A 23302-nucleotide genomic window follows, 5' to 3' on the forward strand; every position below is an offset into this window, starting at 1 on the left:
TATATGTGTATATATATATATATATATATATATATATATATATATATATATATATATATATATATATATATGCAATACTGAGAGATTAGTGAGATCTTGCTATCAGGCTGCTTCAGAATCAGAAACTGTTGAAAACTACTTATGTATTGTACGTCCTTCAGTGCAGCTCACAAGAAAATCTGGCTTATGTCTCCCTCTGCTATCTCAAGGCGGCATTGCAGCCACAATACCTCACATATGTGCGGATGTACGTTCTGTATATTTCTTTCTTTTTTTAATGTGTATATTGTTAATAACTCGCCGATAACATGTACACCATTATTACAAATTCCTTTGAATTTTTATACAGCTTTGAAATGCGCCATGAGGTGGATTATCACACAAAATAAAAGTCTGTGTGAGTGAATATCATTACGAACAGTGATTTTTACTGCTAAATACGTTCTTACATCGCTAGAAAATGTATTAAAATAAAGCATTTGATAGTTTTATATTTTTGTGGTTTTAAAAGGAGGAAGACCTTTTAGAGAGATTTTAGAATGGTGACTTTTACTTTAAAATATCGTCATGCGTTTTTAATCCGCTAGGGAAATACATAGTTTGACAACTGTCTGAACTGTTGACATGTTCAGGAGAGTCTCAGCAACAATGTAGAAATGAAGCACTTTGCCGTCGGATTTTGCTGATTCACTCTAAACTGCTGTTGCAGCCGCGGCTCATGTTGAGGTAAAGTAACTTCTGCCAAAGACGAACTATGTGTGGAGAAGTGAGCAGCAAGCTAAGGCTAACTAGTTAGTAAAGCTACTTTAATTAGGAGCTAGAAAGGGAGGACAAGCGCTACAACGAGCTGTTTTTTGTAGCCTGTAAGTTTTTTGTGCATTAACCAGTTAGTTACATGTTTATTAAGACTCAGAGGGATTATGTGCTTGTACTTGGGTAGTTGTTAGCTTAGCATGCTAGCTAGTGGTTTGCCACCAAGCTGGAGAACGTCAGCTGACTGACATTTCTCCACACGACTTGCTTGTACTGCGTTTCCAAAAAGTGAACATGATTCAACTTTTACACAACACACGTTTCCTATCCTTTAAAATCACAAAAACATATGTTTTAGTTGGCATTTTAAGCGTTAACGTTACACCTGGCGAAGCTAAAGTCCGCTTCTTAGTCGAATTTTCCCGTTCCACCTTAAGGCCCAGCAGAGCCGTTTCGTCGAGGCGTCGGTGTTGTGCCGAATTCGGCACCCCTGCCGCGAGATGCACCCTTCACGGGAGAGCGCGAGCAAGGTCGCTTTGAAGAACTTCTTAGTAACTTCTTAGTAACGTGTAACCGTTATCCTTCCTCCAACAAACGCATAGGTATAAAAGTCTACGAGGCTGAAGTTACCGTCCTTTTTGCTAGCTTCTTGCTCGAATTTTCCCGTTCCACCTTCAATGGTGCGATAGTTACATTCCAGTGTTGTGCCGAATTCGGCACCCCTGCCGCGAGATACACCCCCCGTCACAGGAGCGTGCAGTCTTTTGCTCGAAAGCGGAGGTAATCTGCTTTTACTTTACATATATTGATTTGAAGAACTTACAAAACATCACTTTCATTTTGATCAAAAACACAGTAAATCGCTGCTTTACAGAACAGAAACGCTCCAGATGTTCTTCTAAAGTGCAGTGACCTGTAAATAGTAATACAGCAGTATAGTGTAGCCCACATACTCCGCCGCTTACTTAGTCTACGACATGGCAGTCTGAGCTTGTACGTTGCTGTTTGTCAGCAAAATATACACATGAATTTACACTTGTCGTGTTTCTCACCAGCCTGGATCAGGTTCTTTAGGTTTCACACTCTAAAGGCTGTGACTTGTACAGGGAAATGCTGGTTTTTGCTAAAACGGTGATGCATCCCTGAGAATGTATTGCAGAAGACACATGCTGGCCCGAAGACTATATTACTAATATATTTCATAGTCCTTTTCATAAAAACGGTTACAAGAGGATGCTTGCCAGGATGCTGCCAGGAAAAGACCCCTCTGTTAAATCTGGCTGGGGGGGTTGTTGCATACTTGTATAGGTTTCACATGTTGGTCACACTTATGTGTGAGTAAAAACATATTATGGTTGTGTCAACAGGAAAAAAAAGCTATTATGGGGTGCCTTTTAAGGCAGTCCACCTGCCAGGAAATGCACCCGCTCTGAACTCTGGCTACATTGTTTGTTTGTTGCTTCCATTAAACTTATACAGGTGTCACATATTGGTGTGAAGTCCGTGTGATTAAAAACATTTCACAGCTGTGTCAAAAGAAAAAAAGTTAACTGGGGTGCCATTAACAAAAATATTTTATAGTAGTATCAAGAAACCTGCTAGGAAGTGCACTGCTTCCCAAATCTGGATAAAATATTATTACATCCAGGATGCTTATACAGGTCATGCATATTGGTTCCACAGATGTTGAAGGGGGTAGGAATATGTTTCTCCAATCTATGTCCACAGTCATGGCAGTGACCGATGGTAGAGCAGACAGAACAGTGGAGTGGGTATTTCAGTGCTTGTATAACTGGATGAAAGGTCATGTCGTAGATGTATGTGGGCTACACTATACTTCTGTATTACTATTTACAGTTCACTGCACTTTAGAAGAACATCTGGAGCGTTTCTGTTCTGTAAAGCATCGATTTACTGTGTTGTTGATCAAAATGAAAGTGATGTTTTTTAAGTTCTTCAAATCAATATATGTAAACTAAAAGCAGATTACCTCCGCTTTCGAGCAAAAGACTACACGCTCCTGTGAAGGGGGGTGTATCTCGCGGCAGGGGTGCCGAATTCGGCACAACACTGGAATGTAACTATCGCACCATTTAAGGTGGAACGGGAAAATTTGAGCAAGAAGCTAGCAAAAAGGACGGTAACTTCAGCCTCGTAGACTTTTATACCTATGCGTTTGTTGGAGGAAGGATAACGGTTACACGTTACTAAGAAGCCTGAAAAGGCTGAACCAGTAATACAAAAACTGGACTGGACTGGAATTCTTTAGTTCTGTAATTTCTTAATGTCCCTCATGATGATTTGTTTCTTTGGCAGATCCCAGATGGCAGATGTTAGAACATTATTGCGGTCCCTCAGGAGAGGGTTTAAGATTGACATGCTTAGGGAAGTTGTACGGCAGTATCCTGTCGTATGCTTTTTTCTGATGTCCATGCTGTCTTCAACCATCATTCTCAACAGGTGAGTAGCATCCTCAAACATTACAGAGACAAAAAGAAAGATCACACTGTATTTGAAAAGGCTGAATGCTCAAAAGGCCAAAGGCATTCCATGGTAGACCATGAGACCTTAAGATCTCATTATTTTTCTTCAGTTCTTACGTGTTTCTGAAATTTTTAGTTAAATAAACAATCCTTCACCCAATTTATGTGACCAGGAGCCTTTATCGCTGGACCATATTTTCGTTTTCAAATATTCTACTGAATATTATCTAAAGGATATATTATTGTGAAAGGAAAAGGAAACCTAAAGACATATGTTTTGCTTGAATGATAACATGATTTTTTTTATCTAACCTTTATTTATTTGTACTGTAATTATTACATTTATTATAGGTTTATCATTAATTAATCAAACTTTACCATACTATTAATTACTGAAAAATAAGTATGGTCATAGCAACTAGCATAAAACCAATTCTGAGACATTCTGCCCAGTCTGGCAACCCTGACCAAGACTGATTGAACGTGTCATTGATGAGCAGTGAGGGAGCGCAGAGGAAACACACTACGCCAGGCCGCTTATCCTGCTGGGTTGCGGGGGGTGCCTGAGTCTACTCCATCGGTCATTGGGCGTAAGGCAGGAAACATCCTGGACAATTCGCCAGTCCATCGCAGGGCAGACACACAGACACATACCCTCACTTGCGAGTGAGGGAGAGGCTGATTTAGAAAGCTGTATCCCTGTTTCATCACAATAGAGCACCAAATGAACCAAATATGACCCAGATGTGGCCTTGACAGAGTAGTGACAGATATAACACGTTTTTTTCATAAACAGTTTTGTTTCGCTCTGTCTGCTCTTGTGTAAACACGCCCTCTTTGTTGTGTTGGGTGAGGGAGTGTCTAAGTAACTCGCTGCATTGGCTTATGGGGTAGTCTTAAGAGCAAAGAGACCTCAGTGGTAATAAATATGTGTATTTCTTACACTCTGGTAGGGAAATTCGAGCCGTTCTTGAGTGGTTTCTTTTTAGTTAGCCTAGATATTTGAAATATGTGTATGTCAGCACACCAGTGAATCATCAGGTTTTGTTTTAGATGATGCCTGGAACCAAACTCTACAGAGGTGGTTTAGGATATAAGATATTAGGATCATACTGTATATGGACTGAAAAATGTAAAGCTCAGTTGTGAAGTATTGAAGAGTGCATGTTTCTCCCTGTCACTCTTTTAGGTATCTGCATATTCTGATGATATTTTGGTCCTTCCTGGCTGGAGCAATCACCTTCTATTGTTCGCTTAGTCCAGACCACCTTGTGCCGAACGTCCTCTTTTCTGTAAAGACCAGGAAAAAAGTAAGATCATGAAAGTTCTTTTACACTATGGCGAAGCGCTGAGGATACTGACTTGTTTCCTTGTTTGTGTGTTTGTGCAGCGGCCGGAGCAGCAGGAGCTCTTTCCACTGGGCCACAGCTGTGCAGTCTGTGGGAAAAACAAGTGCACTCGACACAGGTAGAGTACTGTATGATTTTCCAACCACAAAGCTAAGGTAACGTAACATTTAGACTTTGCTTTACTTTTTGTATCATGTTTTTTTTTGAAGAAGAAGATTATACAAAAAGATAAAATATGGTTTGCTCTTTGTATGTTTTACAGACCAACTCTTCTTCTGGAAAAGTACCAGCCATGGTTAGGTTTGAAAGTGCATTCGAAGGTGGACGCGTCCATCGGAGAGGTAAAGTGTAGTTGATAGATGTTTGCAAATTCGATTGAATGACCAGTTCTAAAGTTGCTAACAGTCCGGTTTTCATTGGTGTTCAGGTGCTGGAGTTAGTGCTGGAGAACTTTGTGTATCCTTGGTACAGGTATGGCTGATACTGCTAAATGCTGAATACCTTGCTATTGGAACTGCTATTTGGTTCCACCAAAGTGTCAAAATATCTGTGTAATTTGACAGACAAACGTGGTAGCAAACTCTGTGAAAAGAGCACCATTTGATAAAAACGTCCAGAGTCAGAATTGTTCACAATGGTGGTGACAGGAGCCAACTTTATATTATATGTGTGTGTGTGTGTGTGTGTGTATATATGTGTGTATATATATATATATATATATAATGTTTTTCAGTTGTTGACATTATTAAAAAGTGCCTGTGTGTAAATATTATGTGTAAATTTCATGATGACATTTAACCAAAGTGAATGACCCAGAATGACTTACAATAAAAGAAACAAATATTCTTTCCTTCTTCTGTAAAGTTACGTATATATAAATAATTCTTAAATATAATAGAGTTTTTGGTTATGCATGCACACTAGTTTTGATATTTGTGTAGCCGCAAGAGTTAGTGAATGGATATCTGGAAAAGAGGAAAAAAGATACTTAGGATTAAATTAACCAATACTGTAAATAAATCTGAGTCAGTATGTTCCTCTGTAACCTATTCACACATCAGTCCACTCTGAATGACTTTGTTTACATCTTAATGATTGAATCATGACATTTCAAAAAACGTTGAAAATCCATTTTGATACCAGGCATATTTTGCATAATTAATTCCTTCTGGGTCACGACGGGAGCTGGAGCCTATATCAGCAGTCATTGGGTGGAAGGCAGGATACACCCTAGGTGGGTGTGTATGTGTGAAAAGAGGCATTCCAGTGTGGGGTGTAGGAAGGTTAAGTGGCTGCAAAGACTTATAAGGCATCAAAGATGTTTCATATGTTGTAAAAACCTTGTATTTATGTTTTGTCTGTATTTTTGTTCAGGGATATTACAGATGACGAGGCCTGTGTGGATGAAGTGAGGCAGACGTTCCGTTTTTTTGCTTCGGTTCTAGTTCGCAGAGCCCAGAAGGTAAGCAGCATCATATGAGGTCATGGGCAATGTCGGGTTTGGTATCATACACCTTGAATGACGTTTGAGCTTTTTTTTTCGTGACTTGTCCTGTGGACAAAACTTGCGTTTTACTTTTTTGAAGGCCAAAATCACTTGTAGAAACAGGTGAGCTATTGTCTCTGATTTTGTCTTCTGATACATCCTGTATTAGGCCCTAGAGTGGACAGTGAGAGGACACAGTGTTTAAAAACTCAGACAGCATCACTGTTTCTGATCCACTTGTACCAGCGCAACACACACTAATACACCACTACCACATCAGTGTTACTGCAGTGCTGAGAATGATCCACCGCCCAAATAGTACCTGCTCTGTGGTGGTTCTGTGGGGGTCCTAAGCATTGAAGAACAGGGTAAAAGCCAAGCAAACAAGTGTTCATTTGAGCCCTGTGATGTGTCTGAACATCATGCTTTCTCATTTTAGGTGGACGTGCCATCAGTCGCCACTGGTAAAATGATGAAGGCAGCCATGAAGCACATAGAGATTGTTGCTAAAGCTCAGCAGAAAGGTTTGCCATTTGTAAATGTAAATCAACACAAATGATTCATGCTGGAAGGTGGTGTTGATGTAAAGGACAGATGGTTTTGCTCTGGCAGCAAGAATGTTACTAATTTATTTTATTGCTGTGTGCACAGTGAGAAACTCTGAAGGGCTGCAGCAGGCTGCGCTGGAGGAATACGGTGCAGATCTACACGTGGCTTTGCGCAGTCGCAGAGATGAGCTCAACTACTTGAGGAAACTGACTGAGATGCTCTTCCCTTACGTCATGCCTCCGAAAGCCACCGACTGCCGGTGCAGAGAACACACACATATGCCCACACACGCACACATACTAGGAATAGTTAAGTTTTTGAATAGTCATGAATCAAGTCAAGTCAGGAGGCTTTTATTGACATTCCATCTATGTACACAATGGAGTGAAATTGCGTTCCTCCAGGAACAACATGGTGCAACAAGGAACAAAAGTACAAGTACAAAGTGTGAACATGCAGACATCGCATGCAAACAAAAAATTAAACTAGAAACAATAAATACGATAAATTAAACCGACATTAGACAAAGTAAACAGACAGGACAGTGCAGCACCGACACAGCACTCATTCTGGATATGAGGTAGTGGAATAAGGTGCAGAGATATTAACGTGCTGTGATCTGTGAATCACACAGTCAGATGACAGACATAAACACAGCAGTTACTGAGGTAGAAAAAACCTGAGTAACACAGTGTAGCGGCAATATTCCAGATAGTGCAAGTAGAGCATCAAAAGAGTTGTGTGTATGGAGTGTGGGGGTGGGGGTGGGGGTTAGCATAGTCTTTGTGAGTTTAAGAACTTGATTGCTTGAGGAATAAAGCTGTTGCAGAGGCACGGATGCTCCGGTAACTTCTGCCAGATGGCACCAGTGAAAAAAGTCTGTGTGAGGGATGTATGGCTTTCTGGATACAACGTGTGGTGTAGATGTCCTTGATGGAGGGGAGAGAGACCCCAATGATCTTCTCAGCTGTCCTCACTATACGCTGTAGGGTCTTGCGGTCAGAGACGGTGCAATTCCCAAACCAGGCGATGATGCAGCTGCTCAGCATGCTCTCCACAGTCCCCCTGTAGAACATGGTGAGGATGGGAGATGAGCCTTCTTCAGTCTCCACAGGAAGTAGAGGTGCTGCTGGGCTCTCTTGGCTATGGAGTTGGTGTTGAGGGACCAGGTGAGGTTCTCTGTGATGTAGACACTTGGAACTTGGTGCTCCTGACGATTTCCACAGCAGAGCCAGTGATGTTCAGTGGGGGGTGGTCACCTCACCAGCAGGCTCAGTTTTCCAATAAGCTGCTGAGGAATGATGGTGTTGAATGCTGAACTATGAACAGCATTCTGACGTACGTGTCTTTATTGTACAGGTGGGAGAGAGCCAGGTGGAGTGTGGTAGAGATGGCGTTGTCTGTTGAGCGGTAGGGGCGATATGGAAATTTTAGTGGGTCCAGTGAAGGAGGAAGCTGGTCTTTAATGTGCCTCATGACAAGCCTCTCGAAGCACTTTGTGATGATGGGAGTGAATGCAGCGGTACGGTAGTCATTGAGGCAGGACACTGGAGACTTCTTCGGCACAGGGATGATTATGGAGGACTTGAAGCATGTTGGAACGATGGAAGCACGTTGGTGCTCAGAGAGATGTTGAATATGTCTGTGAGAACATCAGCCAGCTGTTTGGTGCATTCTCTGAGCACTCTGCCTGGTATGCTGTCGGATCCTGGTGCTTTTCATGGGTTGACTCTGTGTAGAGTCAGCAGTGGGCAGACACAATACCTGTTCATTTGGAGGGGGTGTGGTTTTCCTCATCTTTGTGCCGTTCTGTGCCTCAAACCGAGCATAAAAGTTGTTAAGCATGTCTGGAAGCATGTCACTGTCACAAGCAGGTGGAGGTGACTTGTAGTTGGTGATGGCCTGGATGTCCTGCCACATGTGCCGTGTATCAGCAGCGTTTTGAAAATGATCATGGATTTTCTTTGAGTAGGCACGCTTAGCCTCTTTGATGGCCCGGGAGAGCTTGACTCTTGCCACCCTGAGGCTTGCCTTGACCCTTGACTTGAAAGCCTTGTCGCAGGTTCTCAGCAGCATCCGCACCACTGCAGTCATCCATGATTTCTAGTTGGGGTGAGTTGTGATGGGCTTGGAGACAGTAACATCATCAGTGCACTTGCTGATTTAGCCAGTCACTGATTCTGTGTACTCCTCCAGGTTGATGGAGTCACCAGTAGTAGCTGCTACTCTGAACATCTCCCAGTCAGTGTGCTCAAAATAGTCCTGAAGAGCAGAGATAGCTCCTGGTGGCCAGGTTCTCACTTGCTTCTGGTCTGGTTTGGCACGTCTGATGAGCAGGCTGTATGCTGGAATGAGCATCACAGAGATGTGGTCTGAGTAGCCGTAGTGGGGGTGGGGCTCAGCCCTGTAAACCAGGGATGTTTGTGTAAACAAGATACAGCACATTAGCCCCCTGGGTTGCAAAGTCCACATACTGATGAAGTCTGGGGAGTACTGACTTCAGATTGGCATGATTGAAATCACCGGCAACAATAAACAGTCCGTCTGGGTTTATGTTCTGGAGGTTGCTGATAGCGCTGTACAGCTTGTTCAGTGCGGCGTTAGCTTAAGCACTGGGAGCTATATACACCGCTATTATATACAGTGAACTCGGCTCTCTAGGCAAATAAAACGGCCTGGCTCTGACAATCGCAACTCCTCCAGCGGTGAGCAGTGACTGGAGACTAGCGCAACGTTTTTACACCATTCAGTGTTGATGTAAACACAGTCCTCCCCCTCGAGTCTTACCGCACAGCTCAGCATCCCTGTCTGCACGGAAGCACAACAGGCCTTCGAGCTGAACGGTCCAGAGTGGAGCTCGTCATCCACGTCTCCGTAAAAACGAAAACGCACAAGTCTCTGAACTCACGCTGGGTAGCCCGCTGAATCCGGAGGTAGACCAAACGTTGGAGAGAAGGAGCGATGGAACGGCTGGTCGTGTGGGGTTAGCCGTTAGCCAAGCGCACGCCGGCTCGCTTGCCTCGCTTCTGCCTCGTCACGCATCGCTTTCGTCCAGCAGGCTCACGCAGTGCCGGGGACCGTAGCAGGCCTAGTTTGCGCAGCTCTTCCCGCAGTTTGCTTGGAAGCAGAGATTGTGGCTGATTTCTCAGTTGTAGCAGGCTCTGGCGTAGGTAGACGCTGGTGCTGGTTGAAACAGTCATGATATCTAGTTTTTGGTTGGGTTACACGACAGACAGTAAAAAAAAAAAAATAGCAAAAAAAACACAGTTTTGCTATTCCCAAAGTGGCTGCTGCAGCTACTCGCCGCGCCGGCGGAAATGGGAGCCAAATTATGGTGTGAAGTCAAATAATAAATGAGCATTTCTGATGTACAAACTAGCTTCTCTCAAATCCTCTTTTCATTCTCATATTTAAGAACTATGAGATCTGTGCTCTGTTAGCAGGCAGTGAAGAGCCTTATCTTAAGGTCAAAGGTTTGAATAATTTTAGTCCCAATGAAGAAGACAGTGGGAACGTTCGTGTACCCTTATCGCATTGCATATTTTCTTGATTTTACAAAGTGCAAATAAGTAAAACAAACCACATATCTCTGTGCAGAAGTTATGGCTCATTTGTATGCTATGTTTTATTTTTTTCCAAGATGTTAAACTCAGCAAACAGTGGAGATGCAATAGAATTTGCTTGACATATTATATGGGATATATTTGTGTTCTCTGGAGAGTAGGTGTATCTTATTTTGAAGATCCACAAAATGCATAATTTGAATAGGAGTGTTTATAGGAGTGACTTTACCCTGTGTCTGTGTGGGTTTCCTCCGGGTTCTCCGGTTTCCTCAAACAGTCCAAAGACATGCAGTCAGGCCGATTGGACATGCTAAATTGCCCCTGGGTGTGAGTGTGTGAGTGACTGTCTGTGTCTGTCTGTCTGCCCTGCGATGGACTGGTCCAGGGTGTATCCTGCCTTCCGCCTGATGACCGCTGGGATAGGCTCCAGCACCCCTCCGCAAGCCTGAGGGAGAAGCAGCTTAGAAAATGGATGGATGTTTAGACTTTAAGAAAAGCCTGTAGATACACATAACACTCCATAACAATCTGCCAATAAACTCAAAAAGTGCAGCATTTGATGTCAAATTTTAAAATATTTAAACTTCTTGGCAAAGTTTTCTTATTACGTAGAGTCTGTTTACTTTAAATAATTATTTGAGAATTTTATATGGCCACACAATGCCGTGTCATTTGTTGACATATTGTGGTTGTAGCATTAAAATGAGTGTTTACTGTTTACAGTTCCTTAAGCCTTATCCGGACTCTCACATCCAGACAGCGTGAAAATGACCAAAGTATGAGCGAGTTTCTATAGTGGGTCATATTTTATTAGATATTAGAATTTAATGTTAGATATTTAAGGAACTGACAGTGATACAACTAGCCATTGTTTTAGAGGACATTCTAAAAAAACATCCTAATATATGAGTATAAAGTAATGCTCTACCTGTGGCTGCCATTATAATCACCACTTTAACAAACATCCCTTGCCTGTTTGATCTGGATGGCAATAAAATCAGCAAGGACCATCTGTAAAAGAGGAAATTGCCCCAAGACCAAATATAAATGGAATCCTTTCTCAGTAAGGCTTTAGTGTTTCTTAGTATTTACTCTTATCTGTATCTGTTTCTGCAGATATTCAGTAGAAAAACTGAATAAATCAGATAAATGACATGCATGGGCTGAAAATGTATTTCAAAGCTGAAAAGCAGGTCTCTTTTAGATTAATTTGGACTAATTATTCAGTCATTAATTTATGCCTGAATAATAGATTAACTTCAGAAATCTGATAATTGCATGTTCTTGATGTGTTTATAAACACACTTCTAGAAAGATTTCTCCATTGGTCGAAAGGCTACTGCACACTAGACGAGAAGTGCAGACAGAACAGGGTGCAGCCATACCAGAAAGGAAATGTTGCAAGAAAGCATGATAAATTTCAAGCTGAACCTCATTTTACACTTTACTCCTTTAGCATTGTTTAGTGAATTTATCACATTTAGTTTGAGTCAAGTAACTCTTAGATATATTTTTTGAAAATGCCTTATAAGATCAAATATGAAATGTTGACTCAAATGTCCACCCCCAACTGTAACGGTGGCAGATATATGGTTTAGGATATAATCCTTGATTGATCCAAAAGTACAGTCGACAAACAGAAGCAAGAAGTCAAAAAGCAAAGATCCAAAAGGGGTTGTGATACCAACAAACACATTCATGCATTCATAAGCATTTTACATCAAGTCTACTAAGGCTACTGAACGTACACAACTAAATCTATAATCATTTTTATATAATTACCCCAAATTTACTTAGATTTTCATTATAAAAACAGGAATCTGTTCACTCTAATCTTACTGACTAGCTAGCCATACAGTTACATGGCAACTAAAGCAATGTTTAGCTAGAATTAAGTTGAGCTGGATTAGTTTTACCTAGGGAGGTGCTGTATGGGGTGATGTTTGGGGTAATTTGGGAAATTACACAGATCCTTAATCCTGTACAAAGTAGCCAGTCAAATCACAAACCGATTACATTTCTGTCCCTCGGATAAATCTAAGCTCGAATAGGGCTTTAGGCAGTGTTTGCCTTGTATGTTAGGCAGTTTTGCAGCTTTGCGGAAAGACATTCACTCCTGAGCTGTTCAGTTATGTCTAAAAATCACTTACATGTAAAGATTAAAAAACGTAGTCACAATTTTAAAAACACAATTTTAAGTGTTTCTAATTTGACAGGCTTTAATTTTGTTTTAAACTATAATGTTTTTAATGCTATGCTTGGATTAATAACACACACACACGTGCCTTTTAATAGCTAGTAAATATTGGTGCAACACACACACACACAAACACACACGTGCCTTTTAATAGCTAGTAAATATCGGTGCAACACACACACACACACAAACACACATGTGCCTTTTAATAGCTAGTAAATATTGGTGCAACACACACACACACATACACATATATCTACTTAATGCCATTTACTTAATTCTTAAGCTGTCGAATGAAAAGTTCCAAATAAGCATATGGCACAAATGCACACTTTGGACAGCTAAACCACACACACAGATTTTAGCAGTCCTTGTAGCTGAGGTTTATTTCTCTTCAGTATTGAGGCACTCATACAACTATTTGTTATTTCAGGAGTTACATTAGGAGGCACTGTGCTTCTTCAGAGAACTTACAAATGAAGCCCAAATATGAGAAACCTGCACTGAAACAAGCACAGATAGATTGTGACATGGGTGGCAGTTTTGCAATGTCATGTATTTGCTTTTGCAGCACACAGCAACTTTACTTTTTCTTAATGGACATAACTCTTGCATTTTCCTGATAATCGAGTATTGCATATATGAAAACCAGTGAAGAGTTAAACTTCTGTTTTTTGTATCATTTTTATTGGTTTATTATATAATTTAGTACATGCTATACCAAAGTCAGCTGGGCCAAACAGGCCAGGCCATGCAAGTTTCTTTAACATCATAAAAAAGCAGAAAACATGTAAAGGAAAATTGCACAGAAGCTTGAAAAACATGATATAATTTTACGTTTTAGTTTTTATTGTGTCCAATCTTTACCTGTATTTCCACTTTTATCCTTTTCAGTTTGCTTGCTTTTGGTTTTTCAAAGAAATTTGCAGGATTTTTTTTTCTACACCTCTCCAAAGATCAGAAATTGGTTGCATTTTCTGCTTCTTGTAATCCAAGTAATCCCAAATGCATTCAAATATATTGAGTTCTGGGATGGTTGCTCCATTGTTCAGAGAACACCAGCAGCTTTTTTTGATTGGTTTGCAAATTTTTCCCATTTTCTCCAATATTTCAAAGATTAAAATACTGTTTATCTCTGGTGACAAGATGGAACATGCAATTAACATTGAACTAAATATAAGGTGGCACAGAATTTAAGGTGGAGTTTTGGTGGTCTACCAGGATCAGCTGTTCTCCTCAGATTAGTGAATATCTAATCTCCACAATAATAACTGGAAAAATGAATGACTTGTACATGGCTGTTTTTATTGCAAATTAAATGGCTTTTGCACAGTGCTGTATACTTTTTACTGAAGTGTATCTCTGTGCTTTTAGTTTTTAAGTCTTTTAACTGCCCTTTGTGTGTGCCTACTTTTAACACATTTTGAAGCTGCATGTTTTTAACACTTCAACACTTATTCTCACACCCACAGTGCCTAACTAACTAACTAAGTGTCTGTTATCAGGTTTTCTACTGTCATCAGCTGTCTAATGAGAACAGTACAGAAATACTGAAAGGCACATGTTTGTTCACTGTGTTTGAGAAGATCATCTGTTTTCACGCATTGACGTCTGTTGGTGTTCATTTATATGTTTTCATCAGGTCCCTGGCCCTGCTGATTCGAGAGGTCATGACTGGCTCAGTGTTTCTCCCAACTATGGACTTCATGGCTGACCCTGTATGTAAACGACACCTCTGCTAGTCTGCAAGGTTGACTTAGTCAGCATTCGAAGCCATTGATAATGACTCAGAGGCAGCCCTTCCACCTAACAGTGGTGATATAACAAAAGCCCTTTTTGTAACCTTACTTTTTAAAAAAAAACTGAAATAGGAAAGTCAGACCTGTTAGTGTAATCCATACCAAATATGGACTTGCTTTTACGGAAGTTGTTCATTTTATCAGGTCTACTTTTACAATTACAATTGTGTAAGATTGTGGCCTAGAAATGCACAAAAATATACAAAGCAGATGTGGCATTTCACTGCAGCACGACGGTTGCATACAAACAAAACTAAAGCAACCCAGCTTCAACACATTTTCTGCTCTTGCTTATAGTAGACAAATGCTTGTAACTAGCAAACCTAAGTGGGTAATGCCAGCCCAATAAAGGCTATGTGTTAGAAAACAGAACATCTCATAGTAAAGAAAAAAGTGTCAGTGATGTTAAATACAGTCTAATAAAATGTATGCCATATTAAATTAGCTGTTCAGGCTCCAGACTAATGGCATTCAGTGCATGGGACAAAGTTAAACCTGTTGTAACCTGTTGTTGCATGTGTTACTCTAAAAATCTATAAAATACACAGTTCTAAAATCACAAGCACACCAGACATTCATACCAATCATGAACCAATTGCCAATTATGTATCAGATGGCACCTAGACAGGCATACCCCATTAAAACTGTTCTTTTTTTAATTTATTATATACAGTCATACTTTTGATTCAGCAACAGTGTAAATAAAAGCAATTGATATTTCTCATTCCAGAAACATAATCGTTAGTTTTAATTGCACTTTACTATTATAAAGTGATTATATATTATTGTTTGTTGCAGCCCTGCCTGGCAGGGGGTCCATGTTTTTGCACTATCCCTGTGTGTTGCGCATTGGGTTGCAAATATTTGGACCATCTGGTGGTCCTTGAGGACCAGTTTGAGATCCAGTACAAGGTAAAGACAGTAGCTCATCTGCTACTGCACAGTTTGTATTGGTCATCCTCAAGTCCTTCATCAGTGGTCACAGAACCCTGCCCACAGTTCTGTTGGCTGGATATTTTTGGTTGGTGGACTAGTCAGTGTCACTGTGCTGATCCACCACCCAATGAAGGTGGCCCTGTGGGGGTCTGACCATTGAAGCCAGGGTAGAAGCAGACAAAGTATGCAAGAAACGGAAGAACCACAGTCTGTAATTGTAGAACTGCACCTATATTAAGTGATACTGTTTTGATCCCACAACCGGGGAAATTCCATCTCCGCATTTAACCCATCCATGCAAGTGAAACACCACATACACACTAGTGAACACACACACTAGGGAGCAGTGAGCACACTTGCCCGGAGTGGTGGGCAGCCCTATCCACGGCGCCCGGGGAGCAATTGGGGGTTAGGTGTCTTGCTCAAGGACACCTCATGGACTGTCGGCGCTGGGGATTGAACCGGCAACCTTCCGGTCACAGGGCCAGATCCCTAACCTCCAGCCCACGACTGCCCAATGGTATGAGGAGGTATGGTAAGAGGAGCTAATAAAATGGACAAAGTTGTTGCAAGATGTACAAACTGAAGTGGCCTGTGAGTGTAGGTACTCTTAGCATTATGTGAACGCTCCCTAACTGTGACTGTAAAAGCAGTTTCAGTCAGACTCTGATGGATGTGAAAGCTGGACAGTTAAAAAAAAAAAAAAAAAAGCAAGACAAGAAAAATATAGATGGCTTTAAACTTTGGTGCTGGCGAAGACTTTTGAGATGGTAAAGAAAAAAAATGGATCCTTGAATAAATTAAGCCTTGCCTCTTACTTGGCCCAGATGACCAAACTGCTCTGGGGACATTCTAAGAATTGATTAAATGCTGTCGGGCAGTCATGGGCTGGAGGTTAGGGAACCAGCCCTGTGACCGGAAGGTTGCCGGTTCGATCCCCTTGGCTGACAGCCCACAACTGAGGTGCCCTGAGTTGTTCCCCGGGTGCCGTGGATAGGGGCTGCCCCCTGCTCTGGGTAAGTGTGCTCACTGCCCGCTAGTGTGTGTGTTCACTAGTGTGCATGTATGTGGGTGTTTCACTGCACGGATGGGTTAAATGCAGAGGTCTAATTTCACAGTGTGCAAACACAGTGACAAATGGTTCTGAATTCTATTCTATGCTTGGTACAGTTGAAGGTAAAAGGATGGATGAAGGTAGCTCTGGATGGATGATCAACAAAAAGATGAATAGCTAAGATCAAAGCAATCATGAACAAGCCATTCAGAAGCCTAAAGACCTAAACAGAAGTTACCCAGTCACCCATTACATACCCAGAATGTCTCTCAACCCACTCAAATCACATCTAGGTCTTTGTCATGGTCAGACAGACTTCTTTCTGTGGATAAGGACACAGTATGTCCCGCTGTGAACTATAAAAATGAAAACTTCACCTTGTAGCTGAATGCTGAATGGCTATTTTAGACAACAGGGGTGCTGAGTTCCAACTCTCCTTTGCATGCCTGCATGTCATGCTGGCATCTGGATGCTAAATTAGACTTGAGCTTTCTGTTGTTTCTATTTTTAAACATATATCTTCAGTTTAAAAATTATTTATGTGCCTGTGTGATGACATGCACACAAAGGGGAGCCAGAATTTGGCACTAAAATGTAAAATTGCTAACCATGACCTTCAGCTACACGGTACATTGCTACGTTTTGATGGTTTGTAGTTTTATATATTTTAAAGTTTTTATAGCTGTACTGTATGTTAAATCACATCAACAAGCCTGCGCAACCTTAATAAAGGGCTGTATGTGGTTGAGCAAGGAAAGAGAAGTGGGTAAGTGTTCACAAAAAAATTTGTGTGACTATTGACTTCTAGTGGTTATGAGCAACGTTAGCCTTGTGGCTTTAGTTTGTAACCTAAAGAATAAAATTTGGGCCACAATATAGCTCGGCTGAAGGAATAGATTGGGGGTAAGAGGATACTTGTTAGTATTTAAATTGTAATGATGGTCCAAACCATCCTCCAAAGCGACCGTACACTGTGTTTTGCTAGTATACCTTTTATTTTCATTGTATTTCACATCATACTTCACAATTATATATAATTGATTATGTTTCCCCACTTCCTTCTCAGGACACAGTGAACCATATGGTGCTCATATTCATTGATGACACTCCTGTAAGTGATTCCACTGGACACTAATTCTTGCTGATCTAACTGATTTAAAAACTTTGTTTTAAAGGAAATATATAGAAGTAAGTAAGAGCGGTGTTTTTTCTGCTTGAATTTACTACTCGGTTCGTTGTAATGATCAGTCAGTCAGTTAGTACTTAAACAGTGAGTAATCTGAGCTTTTTTTTGCTGTCTGTTGTTACTTCTCCTTTAGCCTGAGCCAGCGACTGAGCCTCCTTCTACGTTGGTGCCCTTCCTGCAGAAATATGCTGACTCACGCAACAAGAAGCCTTCGGTAAAATCAGAAAATCAAAAAAAAAAAAAGATGAAAAATATATTTATGCACTAGTTTTGTCCATGAAGAAATAGCTTGAAAAATCTAATGTACACAATTTCTTCACAAATGCTTCTTTAGTTTTCCATTTAAGGCTAACATGGCTAACAAATAATGGAAATGTACAGCCCTTCAGGAGACTCATGTTTTTTTCTGACACTGTATAAGTAACTATTTTCTATAAAAGTGCACAAAAAGATGTTGCCACCAATATATAGCCAGCAGTAGAAACCATATTGAAACCATCTTTTGTCCATACTTGTGTCTGTTTTTATAGATAACAGCATGTAAAGCAAAGCCTTGCATTAACATGTGTTTTGTGTTCGGCTTGTTCTCTAGATGCATTTTGGCTGGATACGATTTACAGTTTTCACTAAAATGCATCCCCAGTTTGACCAGATACTGTCCGATAAATCCGATTTGTACTTTCCCTGCTTAAAAAGCATGTCAACGCATTGTCATTTACATTTATTTTTGTTTACTCTTTGTCCTGTTACAATGTAAGTGGACAAGCTTGGCAGCCAAGAGTGCATGAAGACTTTTGGTTTGGGATTAACTTCAGCCTGACATCTTTCGTCTTTGGTTTCATTGTTTTTGCTCTCACTCACTGTCGTCAGAAGGTGATACGAATAACAAAAACACATTCTGTTTACACTTATGTTAAATGTGGTCAAGATCCATCTTTGACCACCGTTGAATGAGATTTGAGCGATCTGATCATAATCTGCTCACAGTGTGTCTTGGAAGGTGTTTAGACCTGGCTCAGTCATCATCAAAACACATGTAAATGCAAGGTGTAAACAGGCCCACAGTGTCAGAAACCACATACGCAAGTCTATTTGACATTGCTTAAGTTTGTGTAAACAAGCATCCTTGCCAGAGATTTTCTAACAAACTGACAGTGGCCTGTTCTGCGTAACTGCACTTTTCTTGAAAAAAATGGGTTGCCAAAGCTTTACCACCATCATGAACCATCTGCTCAGTCTTCCACCAAGCAAAGTAGCTTTTTTCTTCTTTTTTGCACTTTGTTCTTTGTGTTTTTTAAGGTCACAGTCATCAGTACACAGTATAAATACATCAGATTTACATTTTACCAAATTGCAATGATATGTCATATTAAAATATATACAATGTCAAATTACTTTTTAATTGTCTTTAAAAAAGGTCTTTAGAGTTAATCATGTATTCTTAAACAGTAGCCATATTTACCAGTTTTCCTCAAACTGGGCCTCTTTCAATGTTAAGGTATAAGTTCTTTTTTCATCTGTAGTGTCTCCTGCATAATACACCAATTAGGCATAACATAACATTATGACCACCTCCTTGTTTCTGCACTCATCTACATTCATTTTATCAGCTCCACCTACTATATAGGTGCACTTTGTAGTTACAGTTACAGACTGTAGTCCATCTGTGTATCTAATACTTTGTTAGGCCCCTTTTACCCTGTTCTTCAGTGGTCTGGACCCCATGGACCCTTACAGAGCAGGTACTGCTTGGGTGGTGGATCATTCTCACCACTGCATTATCACTGATGTGGTGGTGTGTGTTGTTGTGTGTAAGTGGATCAGACACAGCAGTGCTGCTGGAGTTTTTAAACACGGTGTCCACTCACTGTCCACTCTATTAGATACTCCTACCTTGTCAGTCCACCTTGTAGATGTAAAGTCAGAGACGACAGCTCATCTGCTGCTGCACAGTTTGTGTTGGTCATCCTCCAGTCTTTCATCAGTGGTCACAAGACGCTGCCCACAGGATGCTGTTGGTTGGATATTTTTGGTTGGTGGACTGTTCTCAGTCCAGCAGTGACTCTGAGGTGTTTAAAAACTCCAGCAGCACTGCTGTGTCTGATCCACTCAGACCAGCACAACACACACCAACACACCACCACCACCAATGTCAGTGTTACTGCAGCGGTGAGAATGATCCACCACCCAAATATTGCCTGCTCTGTGTGGGTTGAGGATGCAATTGTAATTGTAGAACTAGTGCACCTACAGTATCTCACAAAAGTGAGTACACCTCTAACATTTCTACAAATATTTTATTGTATCTTTTCATGGAACAACACTATAGAAATGAAACTTGGATATAACTTTAAGTAGTCAGTGTACAGCTTGTATAACAGTATAGATATACTGTCCTCTGAAAATAACTCTACAGCCAATAATGTCTAAATAGCTGGCAACACAAGTGAGTACACCTCACAGTGAACATGTCCAAATTGTGCCCAATTGTGTTGTTGTCCCTCGTGTGACTCGTTAGAGTCACAAGGTTCCAGGTGTGAGTGGGAAGCAGGGCTGTTAAATTTGGTGTTTTGGGTACAATTCGCTTATACTGGCCACTGGATATTCAGCATGGCACCTCAAGGCAAAGAACTCTCTGAGGATGTGAGAAACAGAATTGTTGTTCTCCACAAAGATGGCCTAGGCTAAGAGACAATTGCTAACACCCTGAAACTGAGCTATAGCATGGTGGCCAAGGTCATACAGCAGTTTTCCAGGACAAGTTCCACAGGCCTCGCTGGGGTTGAACAAAGCCATATCCAGAGGTTGGCTTTAAAAAACAGATGCATGAGTGCTGGCAGCATTGCTGCAGAGGGTGAAGAAGAGGGACGTCAGCCTGTCCGTGCTCAGACCGTACACTGCACGATGCATGAACTCGGTCTGCATGGCCGTCGTCCCAGAAGGAAGCCTCTTATGAAACTGATGTACAAGAAGGCCCGGAAACAGTTTGCTGAAGACAAGCAGTCAAAGAATATGGATTACTGGAGCCATGTCCTGTGGTCTGACGAGACCAAGATAAACTTGTTTGGCTCAGATGGTGTTTAGCATGTGTGGCAGCACCCTGTTGAGGAGTACCAAGACAACTCTCTTACAGTTAAGCATGGTGGAGGTAGCATCACGGTTAGGCTCTGGGGAGCTGCGGTTCATTGAGGGAAACATGAATTCCAACATGTACTATGACATTCTGTAGCAGAGTACTTTCCCTATGGAATGTGTGCCGCAAGGCAATTTTCCAACACAGTACCAAACACACCTCCAAGATGACAACTGCCTTGCTGAAGGTAAAGGTGATGGACTGGCCAAGTACGTCGCCAGACCTAAACCCAATTGAGCAGCTCTGGGGCATCTTTAAGCGGAAGGAGGAGGAACAATCCACCAGCTCTGTGAAGTCATCATGGAGGAGTGGAAGAGGATTCCAGTAGCAACCTGTGCAGCTCTGGTGAATTTCATGTCCAAGAGGATTAAGGCAGTGCTAGATAATAATGGTGGTCACACAAAATATTGACACTTTGAGCACAATTTGGAAATGTTCACTGTGAGGTGTACTGATTTGTGTTGCCAGCTATTTAGACATTAATGGCTGTGTGTTGAGTTATTTTCAGAGGACAGTAAATCTATACTGCTATACAAGCTGTACAGTGACTACTTAAGTTATATCTAAGTTTCATTTCTGTAGTGTTGAAGATACAGTAAAATATTGGCAGAAATGTGAGGGGTGTACTCACTTTTGTGAGATACTATTTATAGTAAGTGGAGCTGATAAAATGGACAGTGACCGTAGAAACAAGGAGGTGGTCATAATGTTATACCTGATTGGTGTATCCAGCCACAGACTTTTTTTAGGTGTGTTGGGGGTGGTGGGGTTCAGTCTTGAGGCAGTTTCTAGAAAAAACGTTCTAACTAGCTGTGAGAAATATCCTTACCAAGTATCTGCCCTCCTTCAATGCAACCCCTAAAATTTTGCCCATTACTGTACTGCTCATTGAAACTGTGCACTCATTCTGTACCTGTACTGTACCTCATTCACAGTGAAATAGACCTTTTCCCAAAACGGATCTTATTTGGGCAACTCCACAAAATATGTCAATGATTTGAATTAAATATTTCATATGGTCCCAAGCATGGTTGTTGTATTTATCTTTAATTTTAGGAGTAAATAAATAACCTAATTAAGTTATCCAACCAAATTCTATGTGTCTTATCGCGTGTGCATGTGCATCTATGTGCGTGTTAGGTTCTGAAGCTGGACCTGAAGGAGATCCGGGAGCAGCAGGATTTATTGTTCCGCTTTATGAGTTTCCTGAAACAGGAGGGAGCCTTGCATGTGCTGCAGTTCTGCCTCACTGTGGGTGAGGGTCTCTATGTCTGTATATGTAGGGGTTATGTTTAATATTATATGTGTGCATCTTAAACACTAAAGCAAGGGTTTGCATGATTACTGTGTTGTATCTTGGTCAGGAACTTGCCTAACATCCTGTGTGCGGACCTGTTTATCTCTGTCTGTGCATGAGTAAGGATGTTTGTACTTGTATTTTACTCAGGATGAATTTAATGATAAGATGGTTTGAGTGGGTTATGACTTTTGTATTTTTTTTTTTAACTTAGAAAGGTCTTTACATATAAGTTACTATTATGTATACAGTGGTATTAAAAAGTTTGAACACCCTTGGTAAAACTACGTGTTTTGTGAACACATCCTCTACAGAGGATAAACTTAAATATGGCATTTTTTTCTGAAAATGTTAGTACTCTGTTTACTAGCTGAGTTTAACATATATATAAACACACTCGCACACACAAATTAAACTGTCATAAGTTTTGTACAGGCCATTTGTACAGGCCATCTTGGAATAACTTTTGTCCATTTTATCAGATCTTCTTCATATATAAGTGCAGTTCTACAATTACCATGGACCATTTTTAAAACTGTCCACTCTATTGTATTGTATTGACTCTACCTTGTATTGTCAGAAACTATAGCTCATCTGCTGCGGCATAGTACTGGTCACAGGACGTTGCCCACAAGATGCTGTTGGTTGGACTATTCTCAGTCCATCAGTGACACTGAGATGTTTAAAAACTCCAGCAGCACTGTTGCATCTGATCCACTTAGACCAGCATAACATACACTAACACACCACCACTATGTCAGTGTGGGGGTCCTGACAACTGAAGAACAGGGTAAAAGGGAGCTGACAAAGTATCAGAGAAACAGATGGACAGTCTGTAATTGTAGAACTACAAAGTGCACCTATGTAGTGAGTGGAGCTGATAAAAATGGACAGTGAGCATAGAAACAAGGAGGTGGACATAATGTTATGCCAGATCAGTGTATTGTTGTACAGTGCTGTGTAAAAATCAGAGACCACCATTTATTTATTTCCTTCCAAACAGGACCACCATTAAGTTATTTATTTTAAAGGGGAAAAAGCAGAACATTTAAAGTGAATCTGAAAATTACACAGAAGCCACAACAACTAAATAACATAAAATCTAATAATTTACCATGTCCACTCTTTGCCTTTATCAGAGCTTCTATTCTTTTTAGCAGCCTTCTTTCAGGTTTTCAAAGAAATCTGCAAGGATATTTTCCACATCCTCCAATATTAATATTATATGTGTGCATCTTAAACACTAATGCAAGGGTTTGCATGATACTGTGTTGTATCTTGGTCAGGAACTTGCCTAACATCCTGTTGGTTTCATTTTCTGCTTCTCATGATCCAAGTAATCCAAAACACATTGTTTAGAGAACACCAGTATCTTTTTCTTAATAATTTTTCATTATTTATTTTCTCATAGTGCTTCTTTACAGAGACACATCCTGGAAGGATGGACAGAAACATTTGTAGATTTTTGCAGATCTGAAGTGAGAGTGGAGCTCGATTTTCTCCTCTCTCAAAGATGA

At 40.8% G+C, this 23302-nt stretch overlaps 1 protein-coding gene across 4 annotated transcripts in view; it reads left to right on the forward strand.

Annotated features, from left to right (window-relative positions):
* Positions 1-587: 587 nt before the first annotated feature.
* Positions 588-23302, forward strand: part of snx14 (sorting nexin 14) — a 52374-nt gene continuing 29659 nt past the window's right edge. For 3 of the 4 annotated variants that reach the window (XM_037537453.1, XM_017697710.2, XM_017697711.2), the window contains exons 1-13: positions 588-726; positions 3070-3213; positions 4426-4546; positions 4627-4703; positions 4848-4926; positions 5013-5056; positions 5960-6047; positions 6511-6595; positions 6723-6879; positions 14023-14098; positions 17236-17280; positions 17489-17569; positions 21629-21743. In XM_037537453.1, the coding sequence (XP_037393350.1) occupies positions 719-726; positions 3070-3213; positions 4426-4546; positions 4627-4703; positions 4848-4926; positions 5013-5056; positions 5960-6047; positions 6511-6595; positions 6723-6879; positions 14023-14098; positions 17236-17280; positions 17489-17569; positions 21629-21743 (1120 nt within the window). In that variant the 5' untranslated portion in view covers positions 588-718. Of the gene's footprint in view, positions 727-2876; positions 2894-3069; positions 3214-4425; positions 4547-4626; positions 4704-4847; positions 4927-5012; positions 5057-5959; positions 6048-6510; positions 6596-6722; positions 6880-14022; positions 14099-17235; positions 17281-17488; positions 17570-21628; positions 21744-23302 lie in introns of those variants that run through there. The other variant, XM_037537454.1, reaches the window with a different exon arrangement.

This window comes from Pygocentrus nattereri, chromosome 4, assembly GCF_015220715.1.
Source record: "Pygocentrus nattereri isolate fPygNat1 chromosome 4, fPygNat1.pri, whole genome shotgun sequence".
NCBI lineage: Eukaryota > Metazoa > Chordata > Actinopteri > Characiformes > Serrasalmidae > Pygocentrus > Pygocentrus nattereri.